Source organism: Euleptes europaea, chromosome 2 (assembly GCF_029931775.1).
Source record: "Euleptes europaea isolate rEulEur1 chromosome 2, rEulEur1.hap1, whole genome shotgun sequence".
Lineage (NCBI taxonomy): Eukaryota > Metazoa > Chordata > Lepidosauria > Squamata > Sphaerodactylidae > Euleptes > Euleptes europaea.
Window position 1 is genome coordinate 82,308,377 of NC_079313.1, and position 22,112 is coordinate 82,330,488.

Below are 22,112 nucleotides of genomic sequence, written 5' to 3' on the forward strand. Positions count from 1 at the left end.
GCCCGATCACTATGGGTAGTGTGCCATGGTCAGACCATTTTATTCTGAAGGCCCGTCAGGGTTTACCACCCCTCAATGAACTCAACTTTGGTCTCATCTGGACTAAACATTGGGTATCTATGACTAGGGATGTGTGTTCCCCCCAAAAAGTATGTGCTAGGAAAAGCGGTTGTCATTTGTCTGCAACTATCCTACTAAAGCCATCACCATTGTCATCAAGGATGCCGATGTGCACGTTCTGAATCATTTCCAAAATTAGATGACTCTTAGATCTACAGTTATTGCTGGGCACCTCCCTGTAACCCTTCATGAAAACAAGAGGAAGTACCGCTGGGTTTTTTAAAAAAGGTTTCAGAACAACAAGAAAACCACTCCTCAATTTAAGTACCACCCTGCTTGTTATAAACACATGTGCTTCTGCCAGCCTGAGCATTCTTTTGGTGGCTCTTCAATAGAAACGGGACCTGCTCATTTGGAGTCTGGATCAGCAATGGCTGCAAACTGGAGCATAGGCTTTGAATCATTCATTGAAGACTATTCTGATGTTGGCTCCAATGACAGCTGTCTGTTGCAAGAGCTGCCATATGCTCATATCTTTATGCCCACCCTGAATTTCATTACTTTCTTCACTGGTTTCTTCGGTAACCTGTATGTGATCCTGCTGATGGCACGAAAACAAGGCAGCAAGAGGCTCGTGGACACGTTTGTCCTCAACTTGGCTGTGGCTGACCTAGTCTTTGTGTGTACTTTGCCCTTCTGGGCTCTGTCAGTTGCTCTTGGTTACTGGTGCTTTGGGGAAGTGATGTGCAAGCTCAGCAGTTATACCATCTCTGTGAACCGTTGCTCTAGCATTCTGTTCCTGATGGGCATGAGCGTGGAACGCTTCCTTGTGGTGACGAAGCACTGGGATTCCAGGTCCATGGGAACCAAGAAGAGCATCGGCGTGAGCTGTGGCTGCATCTGGGTGGTCTCCCTTCTGCTGGGAATTCCATCTCTGGTATACAGAAAGTTGATCCCCATCACAGACACCAGCAAGTCTTTGTGCCAAGATGAATCGTCTTCCCCCACTTTCAGTTTGGTCTTGCTCATCGTGACCTTTCTGCTGCCCTTGGGAGTGATCTTGTTCTGCTATTGCTCTATCTTCTCCAAGCTTCGTGGTCATGCCAGCCGAGGCAAAAGGAGAAGCAATGCCCTTAAAATCATCTTTGCTATCATTGGAGCATTCATCTGTTTTTGGCTACCATTCAACACCTTCAACACATTTCTCATCTTCGCTGTGTCCCAGCACATGGATCTTTCTTGCCCAGCACAGATGGCTCTCAGGTGGGGCCTGACCATCAGTGCTTGCCTGGCCTTCACAAACAGCTGCATTAACCCTATCATCTATGTCTTTATGGACCAGCATTTTCGACAGCAGGCTCTGAAGAACTGCCCTATTTTTTGCAGCAAAGGGAGTAAAATGCAAAACTCAGCCCTGTCTTTTTCTTCTACAGAGTCAAGTCTCCTATTTGCCAACAAGAAGAAGTTCACCTCAGCCACCTCCACTCAGTTGGAAGACATGAAAGGCACAGGAAGAGGTGTATGAACTACCACAGGGTTTTATTGTGGATAATATGTGATATCCATGGATGTTTGCAAGCTGTTGTAAGGATGTTGTAAGCTGACAGTGACGTATTGGAAAGGCAGGATATATTTTTTCTAAAATACAAATAAATGTATGACAAACATTCTTTGAAGCAAAATGCAAAGCAAGCCAAAAAACCCATATATGTTTAATTAAAGGTACATGTATAATTAAAAACTGCTCCATTACTGTTAAGAAGCTGTGCAAAAAATTGCTTTTCTGACACTTTTGGTTGCTTAGTGTATTTCTTACATTAAGCTTTCTTAATTTTGATTAACATTTTAAGTATAAAACTCTGAGCATGTGTGTACAGTCTATTAGTTCTTATCCAGGAAACCTTTCTACCAATTTAAAACGGGAACTTATACATAGAATTTGGGGTTGTAGTTATAGCTGCCTGTATGGGTAGGGTTTTTGTGGACATTCCTGTGTTTCAGAGATTATTTCCCTTCTTTCTGTCTTCAGATGTTTTATGCTGTTAATTTGGTGTAGCATAGTGGCTATGAGCATTAGCTATGAACAATTAAGTCTCTGGTCTAAATCTAAACTCTGAAGGCAAATCATCTATCTATATATTCCTATCTGCAATATGGGGATAACATTATGGATCTACCCTACAGGCATATTGTAAGGATTACTGAAATAGTTCTTGTAGGTTATCCGGGCTGTGTAACCATGGTCTTGGAATTTTCTTACACAGCCCGGATAACCTACAAGAACCAATGAACTCTGACAGTGAAAGCCTTCGACAATATTACTGAAATAATGTACTAGAAGTGCTCTGACGAGTGACCACTAAAGAAAAGTGTTATATAAATACCATTATAATATGTAACATTTTAAGATAATGCATTTTTCTTTCCCTTTCTTTATGTTTTTGTCCTTGAAAGACTTGCCTTAAATGTTTACTTCTTCTTACTTATTAATACAAAATTAGTTTATCAAAATGCTTGTCAATCTTTATTTTGTTAACTTTCACAAGTACATATTATGGGTGGGAAACCGAGCATCATTAACACTAGATTGTATCCAATCAGCTTTTCCACTGGTGAACAAGGAAGGAACTGATATTCTTTGGCCTCCAAAAGGGCTACGCTAGGGATCATGGGATCTGCCTGGACAAAACCCACATGGTATGGGGGCCTTAGCAAGACAATGAATTAGTGAGGCTGAGTGACAAAGTTGGTTGGATCAAACCCACTAATGTCTTCAACCACACAATGAGTTCCGCTATGGCAAAGGTGGGACATAAATCCAAGGTCAAGTCTAACTTCCCAGCTCTTGACTACCCCAACTCTCAATGTGTATAATTTTATTAACAAGAGACAGAAGAGGAGGCAAAAGTAGTGTATATTTAGTTTACATTATATATTGTTGTCTGGCTTGTGCTGTATCAATAAATATTCTATTCTATTTACTTTACAAATACAGGATGAGATGAGTGATGGGCTTAAGGAGAGAGGTGACTGGTACAGCAGATAGGCGTGATTGTGCACCCTGCAGTTGTAAATCCAATATCCATGGAGACATTTTTGCAAATGCTCCAAAACCGAATGAAATATATTTTTATTAATCATTTACATAACATTTTTAGTGCACAGAGTGCTTTACAATCTAGATTTCCGTTTGTCACCACCACAGTTTTGTAAGACAAGTTGATATAGTACTTACTCCAGTGCCAACCTAGGATTTGTTTTAAGGTATTATTTATTCATTTGTTTACATTTTATTTTATTCGTTTTATTTACATTATATATAGGCTACCTTTCTATATATTATTTACATTATATATAGGCTACCTTTTCTAGAGCCCAGAAAAGTTTTGGTCAATCTTCTGCATCGAGAGTGGTGGTAGAACTAGTTCACACCAGAAAGCATAACACCACAATGGTACCAGAAGCTAAGTGATATGGTGATATGAGCTGTGGCATTCATGTTTCCTGTAGCTTTTGAAACCTTACCCGAGTTGGAGATAGGCAGTGCTGTTTTTTTAAAGGGGCATTAAAGGTATTTTTTCCTCTGGTATGCATAATAATTTCTTATACCTTATGTTTGTTTCTGGTCAAGCAGGTTTTGTGGGGGCAGGAGGTGCATCACAAAAAAATCTGTAAATTCTGTAAACAGAACCAATAATGGGATGAATATGCACATCACAGGAAACTATGCCTCTGTCATAACATCATCTGCCCTCTGAGGAAAACAAGCTACCATCTGTATGCAATTCACACAGACAGGTCCCTGCTAAGTAATTTGCCCACACTGCGGCTGAGCAGAATTTGAAGACCATGACAGTTGCACTTTGTCCATGCATATATATTCCACAGAGCTGTGAAGTAAAACATTTTCGCAAACATTTCTGCAGCAGGTTTGGAGTTTTCATCATTATTTGCATGGTTTTAGGAGCTCACTAAAGCTTAACATTACAGCTAATTAGTTCAGGTCACAGTTATTCGTCTTTACCTTAAGGAGTAGCAAATAGACAAAGTATGAGAACAGAAAATCACAGTAACTTAGTAACGCGGAATTTTAAAAATATGGATTCACAGTATCACACACCTCCATAACAAAAATGTAAGACAACATACAACAAAATATCTATAATCCATACTATAATCTATTACATTGGTATTAAAATAATTTCGATGGCATTTTACTGTATTTCAGGCACAGGAGTCACAGTAAGGTAGTAATTTTTGAGCTAATTAAAATATCATCCCATTACAGGTATCTTTTCTTTAATCATAAAGTTTCCTGAGACATATGCAAGTGTCGAGCCGTGGACGTACAAACAGCTACACCACCAGAATCACAAAACTCTCAAAGCTACCTATATGTTTCATATAGGCTGCATCTACAAGGTGAGGGCAATCCATTCTCCTGTCACTGCTTCAAATGCAGAGGTAACTGCAGTGGCGATGGAGCGCACAGGAATTCCATGCGTACTTTCTTCTTCCAGCCACCGTTTCCCTGCATCCCCCACACCACTGGATAGCTTCTTTTGTGTGTGTGTTTTTAAAAAATGGTATTGCTGTTGCGCTGTAGTGTTATAACAATCTATTGCCACAGTCTACTAGATAAGGCTCAGTGCTGGGGAAGGAAGTTTTCATTCTCCCCCTGAAGCATTTTCCAAGTAAAAAATGCCCCCTTATTTTGGCCATAGTAGGGAAAAGCCCCCCCCTTTATATTTGCCTCCCCCCCACCCCTGCCGGAGCTAAAAGCTTTGGGTGGAGATTTCAATCAGGGAAACAACATGGGAGGAAGAGTTAAGTTTCCTTCCCAAGTGATGTGTTCCCTATCCCCTGGCTGCTTTTTAAAGCCCCTCTCCAAAAAACAACAACCCCATATTGGTGTAGCGTTTGGTTATTCCAATAGCAGCATTTAGAATGAATATTGAACTGAAAACTCCTTCAAAGCTCTGCTTCGAATTTAATTCACAGCTTCATATCATTCCTTGTTTTACCGTGCCAGAAATGTTTGAAGACCTTTCCAACTTTGAAAATACAATGTAATATTCAGGACAGTGAGTCCTTTTGATCTCTCTTACTTAAGCAACCAACAACTGAACGGACACCAGTATGAATCTTTTTTATTTTTTATTGAAAAAAGAATAGATTCCTTTAATTAGGCAAGACAGTGTGCAATATAATAGTGAGATGAACAGACCCACAACAATTGAGGTCAGGCAAGCTATTAAAATCAAAAATCCTAACGTCAGCAAAAACAACAACAGCGCTGGGAAATAAAATAATAAAATAATAAATAAAATACAGAACAGTGTAATGCAATCATTATAAATCTAAAGGAATGTCTTGAAGTGTGACCAATAATAAACCACATTACAGCAGAAGATTAAGAAACAGAACGAGGAAAAATGAAGACAACAAAGAAACAGAAACATAAGAAATTCCAGAAATGTGTAAGTGTTCCAATGAAAACTGAGATTACCGGTAATTAAAAAATTAATTTTCATACTCATAATTTTCAGATCAGAATTTTAAAAAATTATTAATTTTTAAAGATAATTAGAAATTTTCACTTCTCGGGATTATGTTTTCCTGTTGTGGTTTTTTCTGTTTGAAACATAAACAAAAAAACATAATTCTGAGAAGTGAAAATCTCTAATCATCACATATTATTATTCTTTTCCATGTTTATTCCTTTGCAGACTGTAGGCTTCAACATTACGCGAACAAATATGAGAGGAGAAAATGAAATCGTTACCTTTGGGGCATGTTTCGGTTGACTCAATGCTACACAACCCATTTCCCCCTCCTCCTCCCGCACTGCCGAGCCAGGGGATGCGGCGGCAACAGAGAGTTTTCTTAGGCCCTTTACACATGGGAGGTTTTGCCTTGGATTTGCCGCTCTCCCGATGCACCTTTTCCCCATCTGAATTCTCCAAACTTTGCACGGGGGCTTATTGATGAGTTTGGGCCATTCGGGTGAGGAAAACGTGCATTTGGAAAGCGGCAAATCCAAGGCAAAACCTCCCCATGCCTAAATGGCCTTCGTGATTCACCTATCTGCTCTTAGGTGAAAATTCCCATAGAGATGCTTACGAATATACAAACGCAAGGCTAACATTTCGGAACGGATCACAGTTAACGACAGCGGTGCCTCTCCCTTCCAGTTTGGAGAGGCAGGCTTGGGGTTCCTACCTACGGTGACTAACCAGGGAGCGGCATCTGTGCAGGGAGCCCGTTTTTCTCAGAAGCCCGGCCCAGGGCCCGCTGGATCCAAGAGGACTTTGGCACAAAGTGAAAAGGGCACTATTGGTGGCTCTTAGCTGGGCATCTTTATATTGATGGGGTCGAAAAAAGGGCTCGCGGTAACAAATAAGCCAAAGGAGTGAGTCAACTCCATGGGATCTAAATGAAGAGGATCTCAAGCAGGAACTTCAACACAGGCCATTTATGCATGGGAGGTTTTGCCTTGGATTCGTCGCTCTGTAGATGCACATTTCCCCCATCCAAACTCTCACAATTCAACAATAAGCCCACATGAGAATATGGATGGGGAAAAGGTGCATTGAGAGAGCGGCAAATCCAAGGCAAAACCTCCCATGCATAAATAGCCATGGTCACCTTCTGGGGAATAAGATATGAGATTAAGGTAAAATATAATTACTATGAATGCAAGATTATCATATTAAGGCTGTAAGTAACGGATAAAATATTAGATTTTTCTATAGTAGATGTATCCTCCATAATGAAATAAAATGTTTGAAGGGCACTCTGGCAAGGTATTTTAATGATAAATAATGTAGCACGCTGTTAGTGGTTGTGTTGTATAATGTTGCGTTGTGAGTGATTATGTCTTGTTATATGTAATGTTTTTGTTGTGTGAAGTCTGTGTTAATTGGTTATATTGAAAATAAAAAAAACATTATTAAAAAATAACATCTTCCTACAATCTGCAGAGTGCAATGTGAGCATCAGGTGCATATGTAGATTTGTATTATCATATATCTCATCCATAATACAATTTGCCACATTTTAAAATTCAGTGTGTTTATATGTGTGTGTGTGGGGGGGGGGGTCTGTTCCAAAGAGTGATAAACCAAGAGTGTAGTGACACCTTAAACACTAACAAAATGTTTGCATAAGCTTTCCTGAATCAGAGCTCACTTCACCAGATGAAGGGATAGTTATCTTTGACTCATGAAAGGATATGCAGAAAGAAATTCGTATAGTCTTTCAGGTGCCTCTGGATGCATGTTTTATTACCCTGCTACAGAACACAGCTACCCATCAGGAATTATCATCACGGACGTCCCAAAGTACGGTGACTATTATGATGCCAGCCAAATAGGTAAACTGGTAGGTAAATTTAGAGTCAGATACTGGTACAGAACACCAGAAATTTGTTAAATATGTGTTGTGAAGAGACAACATATGTATGTGTCAAGTGCCATCAAGTCGTTTCCGACTCATGGTGACCCTATAAATCAATATAGGGTGGTTTAATTGTGGTGTAATTGCAATCCTCTCTCTCTCTCTCTCTCTCTCTCTTTTTCTGTTTGTGTGGAATAGAAGTGCTATTTTTGTGGTATGTGGATGGTCTTCAAAGTGAGAAAAATTTGTGGCGGGTGTGCCCGCGTGTTTGAATCTCTTAAGACATTTCTTCCTTCTGAAGACTGATTGATCATCATTTCATGTTTTCACCTGCCAGAACCAACAGCATCTCATGCTAGAACATGACTACCCTGCAAGGATGAGTAGCATTTAGAACAATGAGCTAAATCCCAGGACCAGCAGAATGATACTATTAATGATACTCCTGAAATGAATCACTGTTTCTCTCCTAGCATTCACACACGTGAAGCTGCCTTACACTGAATCAGGTCATTTGTACATCAAGGTCAATATTTTCTGCTCAGAATGGTAGTGGCTTTCCAGGTTATTATGTAGAAGTCTTTTACATTGCCTACTACCTGATCCTTTTAACAACTGAATCTAGGACTTTCTGCATGCCCAGCAGATGCTCTGCCACTGAGCCATGGCTTTCCCTAAATTAAGAAACTACAAAAGCTTATGGCAGTTATTCTATAGAAGAAGAAGAAGAAGAAGAAGAAGAAGAAGAAGAAGAAGAAGAGTTGGTTATTATATGCCGACTTTCTCTACCACTTAAGGAAGAATCAAACCGGCTTACAATCACTTTCCCTTCCCCTCCCCACAACAAACACCCTGTGAGGTAGGTGAGGGTGAGAGAGTGTGACTAGCCCAAGGTCACCCAGCTGGCTCTATGTGGAGGAGTGGGGAAACAAATCCAGTTCACCAGATTAGTGTCCTCCGCTCATGTGGAGGAGTGGGGAATCAAACCCGGCCCTCCAGATCAGAGTCCTCCGCTTCAAACCACCGTTCTTAACAGCTACCCCACGCTGGCTCCCTATACTAAGGTCAATTCACAAGCAAAGTGTTTTCTGAATTTTAAGAGGGCAGATCCTTAGCTCATTTCAACTGCACCCCGACATCACTTGCCTTCTGATTCTTTGCTTGGAAATGTACAAATGGAAAGGCTTTAAAAATGTTGTAGGCAAATCAGTACTCCAGATAAAGCAATGCAGTCACGGGGGCTCCCTCACTACAGGCCTGCGTGCATGGCTCTGTTTTCCTCAGAGGGCCTTTAGGGTGGAGGCAGGACTTGCTGTAGCTCCAGTTAAGCTGCAGAGAGCTGCATAGCCGTCCCCTCCACTGAACAGGTTTGTCAGACTGCATCCTGGGGTACAGGAAGCAATGAATTTGCTTTTTTTTTTTTTATAATAATTTTATTGGTTTTTATAATACACATTTTCCATGATAGTAAACAACAATAAAGGCAATATGAAATTCAAAATTCTAACTCTATGTTGTTATGGTTTCTTAAATTCATAACAAAAAAAAACAATTAAAGGAAAATTTATGACTTCCCCATCGCCTCTCTCCGCCTCTTAATAAAGTATTCATCCCATCGTAATTGGTCTGATCTTAACTATCATAAATTCATTTAACTTTCATAAAACATCTTCTATTAATATACATGATTATAACTCTTAATATTAATTGTGTCCTCTAGATCAGATTAATAAGTATTCTTCCATTTTCCCCAGTTTTAATTCATATTCACAATATTTCATCCAATCCTCCCATTCCCCTAAAAATCGAACATTGTCTTTTTCATTTAAAATGGCTGTAAGTTTTGCCATTTCCACCAATTCAAACATTTTCCCAATCCAGTCTAGGAAGCAATGAATTTGCTGAAGCCTATTTGCAGGCTGAAAATAACTAGGGAATTAGTTTTTTCAGAATGTCAGAACTTGAGCATAAATATTTGTTCAGCATATAAGAAGTTATAAAACCCTGGTATCAGAATGCGCTTCAGAAATTATAGCTTTAGTGGTTCTGCAACGAGAGTCTGTTAAAATCTTAATATGTGACCTTTAGATTTGCACCATCAAACCCCAGGTTCTGCAGCCTTTTCTCTGGCCACTTCCCTACATGAACTTTTAGAAAGGAATAAATGTCATGTAATGTTGAAGCAGCACCAAAACCGAAGGTATGGTGAGACACCAGAAGTATTAATATAGGGTGCCACCTACTGGCACCATTAAAAATAACTGCTATAGATTCCTGCTTTTTAATGTTCTTATGGGATGGAAAGGCTTCAAATATGGAGGCCATTTCCATGTGGGTTGTTTGCCTGGAGTTTGATGCTGTGGGAAATGGGATTTCCTTTTCACTTCCCACAGCATCACAGGTATTTGTGCACCTCTCGGGTTTGTATTGGGAAAGATCATCGCAAAGCTGGGATGGCTGCCATGTGGGTGGGAAAGTTTGGATTTTTCTGGTCCAATCCTCATGGCAACAGTTTCCCCTGCCCCCCGTGGCCCCACCACCAAGAGGCCTTTTTTAAAAGTCAGGTTCTCTGAATTCCCAGCTTTTTTAAAAAGTAACTCTCTTGCCCTTTCTGTTGCAGAGATATAAGGGGAAAGACATATCTCTGCAACAAAAGGAGCTGGAGATTTACTTTTAAAAAGTGGAATCTGGGAATTCAGAGAACCTGACACACAGAATGTTATAACACTATTTGGTTGCTAATTAAAGAAACAGAAAAGCTCCTGGATGGGGATATAATGATATTCAATTGCCAATTTAAAAAAATTGAAAAAAGCCTAGTGGTGTGGGGTGGGGAATGCTGCCTGGGAGCTGGGCAGAGTTGCCAACTCTGGCCTGGGAGATTCCTGGAGATTTGGGGCTGGTGACTGTAGAGAGGGAATCTGGGAAAGGATTTCACCTAGAATTTATGGTATACTGTCGAGTCTGTCTTTTGAAGCCTCCATTTTCTCCAGGGGACCTGATCTCTGTTGTTTAGAGATTAGGAGTAATAACCAAAAATCATCCAAGCAACCGTGATGTAATTGTTTAAGAGGGTAGCTATGTTGGTCTGTAGTTGAAGATCTAGATCACATTGTGATATAATTGTGCTTTGATAACCTGAAACTGAACAGGAAACACCACAAGAGCTATCTGGAATCCATTCAGATCCATCAGTCTTCAGGAGCAGTCCACCCTAACTGGACAGTATAATTATTTTTCAGACACTCCTTTCCACATGTCCAGTTTTGTGCTAAAGTAGCAGACCAGCACAGAGGACGTTTCCATATAGGCATGCTGTAAAAAAAACCCTAGTCATTTCAAATATTGGAAGTAACTTTTCAAACTACTGATTCCCAAAAAGGCATCATATGTTCAGATGTATTTTGTGTGTGTGCATAGGAACAGAGTGGGAGCGGGAGGATGAATCTGGAGCAGATTATGACTACAGTTTGAAGAACTGTATGACCAACAACCCAGTGAGATGTTGGACATATGGCTTCCTCTTAACAGCAGTTCCCCACAGCACATGGTACACCATGTGCTCTCGCTGACACTCTGGGAGAGCTGGTAATATCATGTAAGATTCACTGGCTTCCATGAGAGATCAGATCTTCGGAATAACTATTCCAGGATGAAATTCCTTTGGAGAACATGTCTATTTACAAATTATCAGGCTTAGCAGTCATTATAGGGGACCAGAAGCAGTCTCCCAAATATATAGTACAAGTCCCAAAGCAACATCAGAATCCCAAAGTCCCCAGCCAGCTCCTTTTCTCCCTAAACATGTTCTATGAAGAAGAAAAAACACATGATAGTAGATGCATCCAATATGCTTGGGACTATACTGGCCTTCACCATGAATTCTATGATACTATTATTACTAAGATTCTATGATACTATAATTCAAGTCTTAATACATACACAGAAGAAACTGCATTTCTTCCCCAGAATAAATGATAAAGATAAAACCTCTAAAACTCACTTTTAATTCAGGATACCAGTTTCTTCGTTCCTGGGTCTCCATTAGTGTAGAATGAGTATAGGAGAGTTAGAAAATGTTACATGGCAGACAGGTCTCCAAAAGTAATTTGTAAAAGTGTGACTTCACCAGTACAAGTTGGCATGAGATAACTTTCCTACTACTGTTTCTGCCACCCTCTAGAAGAGGATGTGGTCGCCGTAGCAGAAGCCCAGACTGAGTCTCTGATTCATCTCGTGCATTTGTGGACACCTAAGAGAACATTTTCCCAGGGGGTACACAGACAGGGCAACCCAGATTTAACCTGACACCTCACCACCTGTGCTAGGGAGGACAGCAAGTGCTTGACATCAAATACAGCTAGCTTGCGAAGAGTGGAATTCTGTCCACCTGGATTTACTGGAATCCAAGTGATGCAAATTTTATTTATTTATTTAAATGCCGCCTTTCCATTCTAAAAGAATACCCAAGGCAGCTAACAAATACATAACCATGCAATACAACAGAAACAAATAACTAATCAGTTGCTAAGAAGACATGGAGCAGATTGAAAAGCACAGCCCTTGATGGAAAGTTCTCCCCCAGTAAAAGGAAGCACTGGGTGGCAGCTGCTTTTCACGGCTTGAGCAGCTAGGGTGCAGCGCTGAGCAGATGGGAAAGTTCAGTGTGTGATGGAAAGTCCTCAATAGTTTCTGAGACATTTATTGGACCTTGTCATGTTCCAACCAAACCAGTGGAGGGTGGGGGGGCAGGGAGAGACTTTAGCAGACTTCCAGATGGAAAACCTGAATCCACCTTTTCTACTATGGAAGAGGGCTGTTGCCTGTTTCCTCCCATTTCTATGCTTTAGATGATTAGAAATGATGGATAGCAGACATACAGCATCTGGGAGACCAGGACTGGCCCATTGGTTGGCTGTGATCCTCCTGGTCTGTACGCAGGAGCCGCTTCAGTAAAGAAAGAAGGTTAAGTATTTCACTCCGAGATTTGAGTCCAGTAGCATCTTAGAGACCACCAAGATTTTCAGGGTATAAGTTTTCAAGAGTCAAAGTTCCCTTCATCAGTCTCGAAAGCTTACACCCCAAAATCTTGATGGGCCTTTTATGCACAGGTTGTTCCTGTTGTGGTCACCCCCTGACTACTTTGAGGCTTTGTTTTAACTATGCATGTATTTTCCGACCTTCAGAAGTCACCTCGCTCTCTGCTCACATTTTCCCCATGTTTTCAGGATGCTGTTTTGCCCCGAGTTTAAAGTCTGCCTCAATCTCAAATAAAAAGCCATTCCCGTGCATACTTGTCCCTTCAGGTTTTTCTCCCCATGCCCATTCTTGCTTCTCCCTCCTGTGTATCTGTCTTCCTCATCCCACCCCTCCCCTTGAAGCCACTATCAAGTGCACTAGCAGAGAATAAAGCTGAATCATGTGAGACTGCTTATTTGGTCAGTTTCACAGAAAGTGTGGTCAGTTTCAGTTCTAGGCAGGATGGAACAGAGTCAGGCTGATTTGCCACCCTTTATATGCATCCTCTTATAGGCATGAAAGCCCTTTTTTGGTTTGCGAGTGCAAGACTATCTATGGAACAATGAACGTCACAACGAATGTACCAATGGAACAATGAATTTTTTTATGTTCTTATGACCCCTGCATTGAGATAGCCAGAAACAAATTGGTCGGGTGGGGGGAGAGGGGGGTTGTCCAGACCCTTCTCTGCTTTGGCTATAAAATGGCCACTCAGTTCAGCTTAAAGCTACAGGCACTCCTTTTATCATTTTTGGATTTTGTAAACCCCCCAGTGTGTGTGTCTGTGTGTGTGTTTCAGATTATTCTGCAAACCTGTGACCCTTTTAAGGTTTATAGAAAGATTTGTCATGTCCATTCACAGCTCCAGGCACTGGATTTAAGTATCCTAAGATTTGGCTATCTTTGCTATTAATATATAAGATGATGATTTGGCATACACAATTTGTATGTATGGTGAGAAAAGAAATATACCTTAAGGATAAAACTGAACTCCAGATTTCAGGGATCTGTACCCCTGGAGAAAATTGCTGCTTTGGAGGGTGGACTTTATGTCATTATACCCAGATGAAGCCTCTCCCCTCCCCAAAACCTGCTGTCTTCATACTCCACCCCAAAATCTCCAGGAATTTCCCAACCTGGAGCTGGCAACCCTAGCTAGGCTTGCCCCAATGAGTCCTCTCTCAAAGGCCAAAATAGGCCAGAAAGGGCCCTGCCCTCTCCCCCTGCCTTTTACTCACAGAACCAAGCCTTGGAACAGCCTTGGAACAGCCAACCCTATTGAGGTCGCTTCCCTCCACAAATCTCACCTCCCAAGGATCTATCCCCAAATCTCCAGGAATTTCCTAACCTGGAACTGGCAACCCTAGGGAATTGATCACTGTAGTTGGGAGATCTGCTGTGATTCCAGGAAATCTCCAGGCCCCACCTTGAGGTTGGCAACCCTAGAATGAGAGAAGGAAGCAGGAAAAGGGCTTTGGGGGCTTTCAGGAAAGGGGAAGAGGAAATAGTGGGGGAGGGGAAATGGAGATGCCTCCCACAAGTCTTCGCGGGTTCCTATGTCATCAGAAGCATATCCAAGATGGTGCCAGATTGTGTGATTAATTCCTAGAGTGATTGTTCTTTAGTAGTATCCCTTTGGGCATAGTACTGCCTTCAAACCATCACTTTCAGAAGCCTACTTGCAATTTTGATGCCTAGCACCAAATGGGAAGTACTGCCCCAATTGCCAAAGCAGAAGACGGAGCATAGAGGATATGTAGAGAGGATGGCCAGTTTAGCTAGGAAGTACCCATTCTGAAAATTTATGAAGTCATAAAACTAGACACACTGAAAAAATATACATATTTATGATATATCAGTCTCAAAATGCATCTTCTGGTTAGTAAAGAAATGTACTTTCTGAAGCTAATGGGATGCCGTGACAGCCCTTGAACTCCATGGCACTTCCTGTGACCCATTTTATGCTGTGTTACTTTATTAAAAATAAACTGAACCTATTTCAAGCTTCTAAAATGTTTACTCCACCACATCAGACTGTTTCAGAAGATATTGGTGTCTGTAATGGTTGTATAACTCCTTAAGATTGCTTTACATCTGTTTTACATGCCGTTAGGTTCAGCTGGCAACCAGTTTCTGTCCTCAAAATGCCCCCAGGAAAAGGTTGCTATGGAACTACAAGGACTCCATATCCACATCTGGATCAGTTTTGGAATGTACACCAGGACGAAAGTTAAAAAGAGTTGTTGTTTTTTTTAAAAAAAACAGCACTAAAGGCTGTGTATGGCTGATTCCACGTGGGTTTTCCCCCCCAAACGGATGACAGGAAACCTCTACAGGAAAGAGGAGTAGTTCAGATGATATGCCCAATCTGAGCTTGACATGTCTGGCTCCCCCCCCCCCTCAAATATAAACTTCCAAAAAACAGGAAACAGTGGAGAAGCTGCTGGTGAAGCATGTATCTGGATGCTCCTCCAAAACCACCATGGGGAGAAGAGGCAGAGCTAAGCCCCCCCAACACAGCCTTTTAAAGGGCTTTCCCCCTTTCCCTACCAAGGTACATCTTGTTTTACAGCAGGGGTCCCATGGTGGTGCCCATGGGTGCCACAGCACCTACTGACATCTTTCCTGGTTCCCACCAAGTGTTTTTAGATTTCAGAAAGCAGGTGGGGCCAGGTGGGGCTTTTGGCCATTGAAGGCCTGATTGGCTGTGCAGATTAAAAAAACAAAACTCCAGGGGAACTGACCTCCGTTTTCTGGAGGCCAGTTATAGTTCTGGGAGATCTTCAGTCACCACCGGGAGGTTTCCAACCCTAGCAGCAGTAAACCCATTCTGTACTGCTGTGTAAGCCAGCCTGACACACACCATCAGAACAAGTTTAGTATCCATTTAAGGCATTGGTGCAGATACCATGCAAAATCATGGTTTAAATAAACTATATATGTTCAGCATGATTGTCCACATGCAGCCAGTCAGTGCGCTAAGTATGGACTTTCAGACTAGAATCTGAAACCATGATCTGAAGTTGGTTTATTTACCACGGTCAGTCTTAAGCGTGGTTTTGTGTGACCTATGAATGTGGGCGTGCTGGCTTATTCCCTGGCACCCTTCTCATACACTCTCCAGCTACAGAGATTCCTCACCAGAGTGAAGACAATGAAACCAGCAACAAACCAGGACTTTCACAAACCAATCATATTGAAAATTAACCATGGTTTTACTTAGTGTCTGAACTGCAGCATCCAGGAAAGTGTACTGTGTCTTGTCATCTGTATCTACAGCAGGGGAGTCAAACTCGATTGTTAAGAGGGCCGGATATGACATAAATGTCACTTGGTCGGGCCAGGCTGTGCCTCGCCAGCCCAGATTGAGGGGTGGGGGGAGGTGGCTGCCTCAGCTGGCTTGCGGGCCGAATAAGAGCTCTCAAGCAGCTGGATCCGGCCCTCGGGCCTTATGTTTAACACCCCTGATCTATAGCTTGTACATGGCTTTGTGTCATTTTGATTGGTTTTAATAAAAAGTACTACGTGGATTTTGTAAATAATCTTTATTATAATGTTACTGCTGTTGTAAATGGTGACTGATAATCTTGTTTACTTTTGAGTTATTCATAAAAATAAACTCCTGCAGTATATAGCCTTTTAACCTACTATTTACATTTTTACTCTTTTCTCTCCCTCTGTACGCTCCATTATATGTATGTGCTTTTACTGAATCAGCGTTGACTTCATGCATCTGATGAAGTGGGCTCTAGCCAATGAAAGCTTATGCTTCAGCCCATCTGTCAGTCATTATGGTGCCTTCCGATACTTGTTTTGGCTACAGCAGACGTACATGTCTACCCTGCATGGGAAAATGTAGCATATGAGAGAAATCATTTGAAAATCAGTATCCCATGGTTACTTTTGATTCCCCCATGTGGAAAATACCTTCACCTAGACCCTGATCACAAGTTACAGTGAACACACATACAATCCATGTACAATGCACACTTGATTTTTCTTTATACATGTGTTAAATAATTCTCAGTTTATAGTCAGTGCATGTAGAGCTGAACGTGTGATTGTAACGGCACATTTAGCCAGGCGCTGGTCCCTGGTTTCAACAGTAAACGTGAACAAGCATTGGCTGTTTCTAACAAATAAATGCATGTATGGAGGATGTATTTGTCTTCGCTGTAACATGATCAGCAGGGCTAACAACACTTTGCTATGAAAAAATAGCATACCCATATAAGTTTTGCAATCCACCAACTAGTGTATACATACAAAGTATCAAAAAGATACAAAATCCTTCTTCTATCAGATAAGTATAATAAATATTTTGTTTTCACTCTTATGTTTACAATATTGTCTATAAAAGACTAATCATATATGAATTCTTGTTCCAGGTAGAAGAGGAAGATGGCTGTTTCTTTCTTCTTCGTCCGATATCCCAAGGAGGAATCTGTGGAACCTGACTAGCCTGAAAGAGCAGAGAATTTGTTTTTTGTACTACCCATGGAGGGCTTTTGAATAAAGGAAAGAACAAATTGAATTGAAGGAATATACCAACTGATAAAATTAAGGGTCAGAAGAGGAACTGAAGAAGAAACGGCAGTCTTCCTCTTCTACCTGGCATCTGGAACAAGAATTCATATATGATTAGTCTTTTATAGACAATATTGTAAACATAAGAGTGAAAACAAAATATTTATTATACTTATCTGATAGAAGAAGGATCGTGTATCTTTTTGATACTTTGTATGTATACACTAGTTGGTGGATTGCAAAACTTATATGGGTGGGTTGACAATTTTGTAACAAAGAATTTGCATTTATATTTCACTGTGACTGTATTCTTTGGGTTGTAACCAACATTTATACAGCAGTGTCTATTTTTTGCTAAATGAAAAAAATAGCATGGCAGGGCATGGGCTACAGAACTCACCAGCATCACATTTAAATCAGGGCTGTTCAGCCAGGAGGTATAGTTTGCTGACATTCCTCATCCCTCACCAGCAGGAGTTTCCAGAGAAACACATATTAAAGATTCCTGAAGTCACAGAGTAAAGACATCAGATTTTGTTGGATTACCAAGGCCTAAGGCTGCTAGAGCCTCGCGTTCTTTCATAGGCGCCAGGTAGCAACCGGGCACCCCCGCTTCACAAGCTCATTAGTTTGCCATTGTGCGTCTGGCCTGGCGCGCGGAGGGCTGTTAATCCGTCCCTAATGCGACATTAATAGTCAGCTGCTGCGCGCACTTTCCTTGTGGTAGTAGAAAAGAGCAAGAGTCCAGTAGCACCTTAAAGACTAACAAAAATATTTTCTGGCAGGGTATGAGCTTTCGTGAGCCACAGCTCACTTCTTCAGATACAGCTAGAATGTGAATCCATCTGTCTTTAAGTAGAGGAGAGTGAATTCAGACAAGCATTAGTATGTAAATGTTAACAGTATGTCAATGTGAATAGCAGGCGTGATGGGATTAGGTGTGGTATGCAGAAGAGTCTGTGATGTCCAGGGGAGAGATGGGTGTGGAGAAATCAGCATTGGTAATGAGCCATGAATGCAAGGTTTTTATTCAGCCCAGGTAAATGTATTGTCTTTAGTTTGAATATCAACTGTAATTCAGCAGTTTCTTGGTTCTTATAGGTTATCCGGGCTGTTTGATCGTGGTCTTGGTATTGTCTTTCCTGACATTTTGCCAGCAGCTGTGGCAGGCATCTGCAGAGGAGTAACACTGAAGGACAGTGTCTCTCAGTGTCAAGTGTGTAGGAAGAGTAATATATAGTCAGAAAGGGGTTGGGTTTGAGCTTCTCTGTGCAATCTGACAAAATAGTTGGTAGAATTGTCCAGTCTTTCAGTGTCTTGGACAATTCTACCAACTATTTTGTCAGATTGCACAGAGAAGCCATTGAAATTCATAAACATCAGCACAACTTTAACAGAAAAGAAGAGAGTTTAAGAATGAATAAGGCTTGGCTTCCTGTCCTGAAAACCTCCAGACTAACAAAGACTACAGTCCACAATAGCCATGCGGATTAGCTTTGGATTTCACACATTAACAGATCACTTCAGGATACAATGGTTCCATATTAACATACCACACCCTCATCAGCACATTATCTGGATACTTACAGGACAATGGTTAGCACATTACCGTTGATACTTTTTGCAGGACAATGATTCAGCTCAAACCCAACCCCTCTCTGACTATATATGACTCTTCCTACACACTTGACACTGAGAGACACTGTCCTTCAGTGTTACTCCTCTGAAGATGCCTGCCACAGCTTCGACAATATTCAGCAGTTTCTCTTTCCAATCTCCCTTTGAAATTCCTTGTGGGCTGATCTGAAGGGGGAAACCTCCCTCTCTGCGATGCCATTCTTTCACACGTTCGCCCTGGGTCTTGCAGCAGAGAAGCGGGGGGGGGGGGGGAGAGAGAGCATTGTGTTGTTTGGAAGAAGTTCTTTCATTCAACGAGTGACTTTTTCCTACCACGAGGGCGGAGGCAATCTAGGTTGGGAATGGGGACCGGAGAAGGCGATGCCCTCCGAGCGGCAACATTAATACACCATATAAGAAAACAAGAAAGGGACACCAGCGATGAATGGCGCGGGGCTTTAATTTAATTTTCCATTTGACAGAGTCGTCCTAGGGAATTCCATTTCGGCGCTGAAAAGGATTTGGGCAAGAGCTCCCCCCCCCCTCCTTTTCTCTGCGGGGTTGGTATGTCCCAGGGACAGATGTCTTCAGATCTTTGGATGTCGCGAATGCCCAACGTTGAATTAAATGCCTCGAGGGGGTGGTGAAGGATTTAGCAGGAGCACCAGAAGCATGGGAGCAGCAGTGCTCGCTCCTCGCGGGGAGCTGAGAAGCCCCCGAAAACAGCACCACTTGGCTTTTGAATAGGTAAGTGGAAACCGAGTAAGACTGTTTGTGTAGGTGGAAAGAGATCTAGCCATTCAAACTAGATGCGGAATATAGGAACAGAAGACGAGCGGGGAGAAAAGCCGACCGCACTTCTGCATTGAACTCCTCCCTGAAAGTTGGTTGCGAGCTAGGTTTTCTGAAACCCTTTTGACTCTGGCAGCAGGGTTAAAGGAAAGAGGAGACAAAAGGTGGGCTTTTCGCTATGAACCGGCTGCAAATTAGCCACATTCCTGCCACTTCCAGAACTTCGGGATCTGAACAAATGATTCTCTGGCTGTGTGGGGATTTTTGGGGGAAGAGGGGGATTGCTGTGTCCAGAAAAAATTATGCCTTAATTTAAGTCAAATCGCTGTGAGAGGTTAGCTTACGTGAAAACTTTGTCTGAAGTTGCCCCCCTTTAGACTAGCTGTTCTAACTTTGGCTCCTACTGAACAAAAGTAGGACTTGGGCCCTTTGCTTTAAGATAATGAAAGAAAATAAACATTTCAACACACCTTAAACAGATTGTATCTTCTCAAGGATATATCTTTTGTCTGTTTACTTATTTTTTTCTTGGTGGCTGTTTTTCCAAGAGAATTAAAATTCTGGGGGTCAGATCTTCACCTGGTGGCCATGAAAATTTTGGCATATGGTAGCAAAGAGAGGAATTAAGGCCTCTTAAAATAATCATGAGCAAGCCTTACTTTGAGCCAGGACTGACTTCCAGTTTGGAGGCAGAAATAATGAAGAGTGCTTGTAAGTATGAGCTAAATGCTCCTCTCTTTCCAAAGTGTTACCATAAGAAACCCTCAGACATCTGTACAGAAGAAAAGGCTTCCAAGCAGGCTTAAGGCATGAAATCTCTCACAATAGTCACACACAGTCCTTCTGTGTTGTTGCATACAACTTGCACATTGTGGGTTGGGACCATAGGTGCTCTTCTGCTGGTGGAATGGTGTTTGTGGAGGGACATGATTTTTGTCACAGGCGCCCACTTTGCCTCACTGCTATTTGTGAGGGTCCCTTCATCCCCAGGAACAGAATTGGAAGGGTCAACAAGCTGCAGTGGGAAGTTGGTGGCTGGGAAGTACCATTCTGTGAGCATTGTTCTGCTTGTGGTACTTCAGATCAAGCCTTTAGAACTGGGTCAGAATTGCAGCATTGGGTTCTTGATTTCTGATTTATCCTGCACTCATTCACTAGTCAGGCCTTGTTTTAATATTCAAACCTGCTCTCAAAGAGAGGGTCTCTAACTTTCACATTTTAAAAGTAAATGACCTTTGGCTGTACCTTCCACTGCCATGATTCTATGAGCTATTTGCTAAAGCGCCACACAACCAAATCCTCGTGTCTCCTATGTGCTGTCCCTGGGTCACGTCAATCGTATGTTTACAGAGTTCTGTGATTGGCACTAAATTCCCAGATGTGTCCAGGGAGAGGGGGATTAAGCCTTCTCCCATGCCGTTTGGAGAGCCAGCATGGTGTAGAGGTTAAGAGCGGCAGACTTTAATCTGGAGAACTGGGTTTGATTCCCCACTCCACATGAAGCCTGCTGGGTGACCTTGGGCCAGTCACAGTTCTCTCAGAACTGTCTCAGTCCTTGTGGAGGCAGGCAGTGTCAAAACCACCTCCAAACGTCTCTTGCCTTGAAAACCTTACGAGGTCACCATAAGTCAGCTAGTGGTGACTTGACGACACATGCACACACACATGATACTAAGGGTTTTAGTGGTAAATTGTGAAGAGCTGTGCTGGTCTTTGACTGTTTTTAATAAAGATTGATTGATTGACATCACACACACATGCTGATTTCCCAGCCTGAAACTGCCCCAAGGAGCCTCTTTTTCCCCACTGGAGACTACACATAATTTTTTCCAATGGGGACTCCCCAGGACCATTTCAGGTCAGAAAACTGGCATAGGGGAAAGGCCAGCGAGGGTCCCTTGATCCCCAGGAACAGAATTTGGAAGGCCCTGGCTTCCCATGTGCCATGGTTCCAATACAAATTGGGCCAATTCATGCCTGGTAATTAAATTCTAAGCATGGAATGCACATGTGATTGCCAGGACCCAGGGCAGCCATGTGGAACTTGTCGACTTTGTAACATGTGAATTGGCCCTCACACTGGTTATTGTCATTGCAACACATGGGCACATGAAGCTGCCTTATACTGCCTTGGTCCATCAACAGTGATGTAAAGTCATTTGCTGTGACAATGTGCTGGTGAATCAAGTTTTTATCTACCATTCTTTTCTGCTGTTTTGCTATAGCATTCTAAGCACTTATTTGCTAGCACAATAATACTTCAAAGGCTTCAAATATGCTTTTAATTGGTTAATCTTTTCACACTCTTTACTACAAGCATCATGTATGAAAACTGTTTTTACTATGAACATCACGTATGAAAAGTGATTCTAGGCTGTATACTTGTTCTTTGCACCCAAGCAGACAGATGCATCCTTTAAATTACCGACATCAGATAGAAAGCATTGCCTGCTTTGTGTGCTTGCCCATTCAGTGGCATCTGTTTGAGAACAGGTCATCAGAAGTGATTGTAAGTTTAGTTAGATTCATGAATGGACATCAACTAGGAGGGTCATAACTCAAATCTTAAACGGAACCTTTTTTTAAAAAAAATTACGATATGCTCTTTTTAGATTTCGAGGCAGCAGCAGCAGCAAGAAAATGTAAGTGCATGAGAAAACATTATAACCATACTAACAGACACATCCAGGTTCATTTGG

At 41.8% G+C, this 22,112-nt stretch overlaps 1 protein-coding gene across 1 annotated transcript; it reads left to right on the forward strand.

Moving 5' to 3' along the window:
- Positions 1 to 409: 409 nt before the first annotated feature.
- On the forward strand, positions 410 to 1,621 carry GPR25 (G protein-coupled receptor 25). Its single transcript, XM_056844807.1, has one exon. The coding sequence runs from the start codon at positions 410 to 412 to the stop codon at positions 1,583 to 1,585; it is 1,176 nt and encodes a 391-aa protein (XP_056700785.1). The 3' UTR covers positions 1,586 to 1,621.
- Positions 1,622 to 22,112: the final 20,491 nt, after the last annotated feature.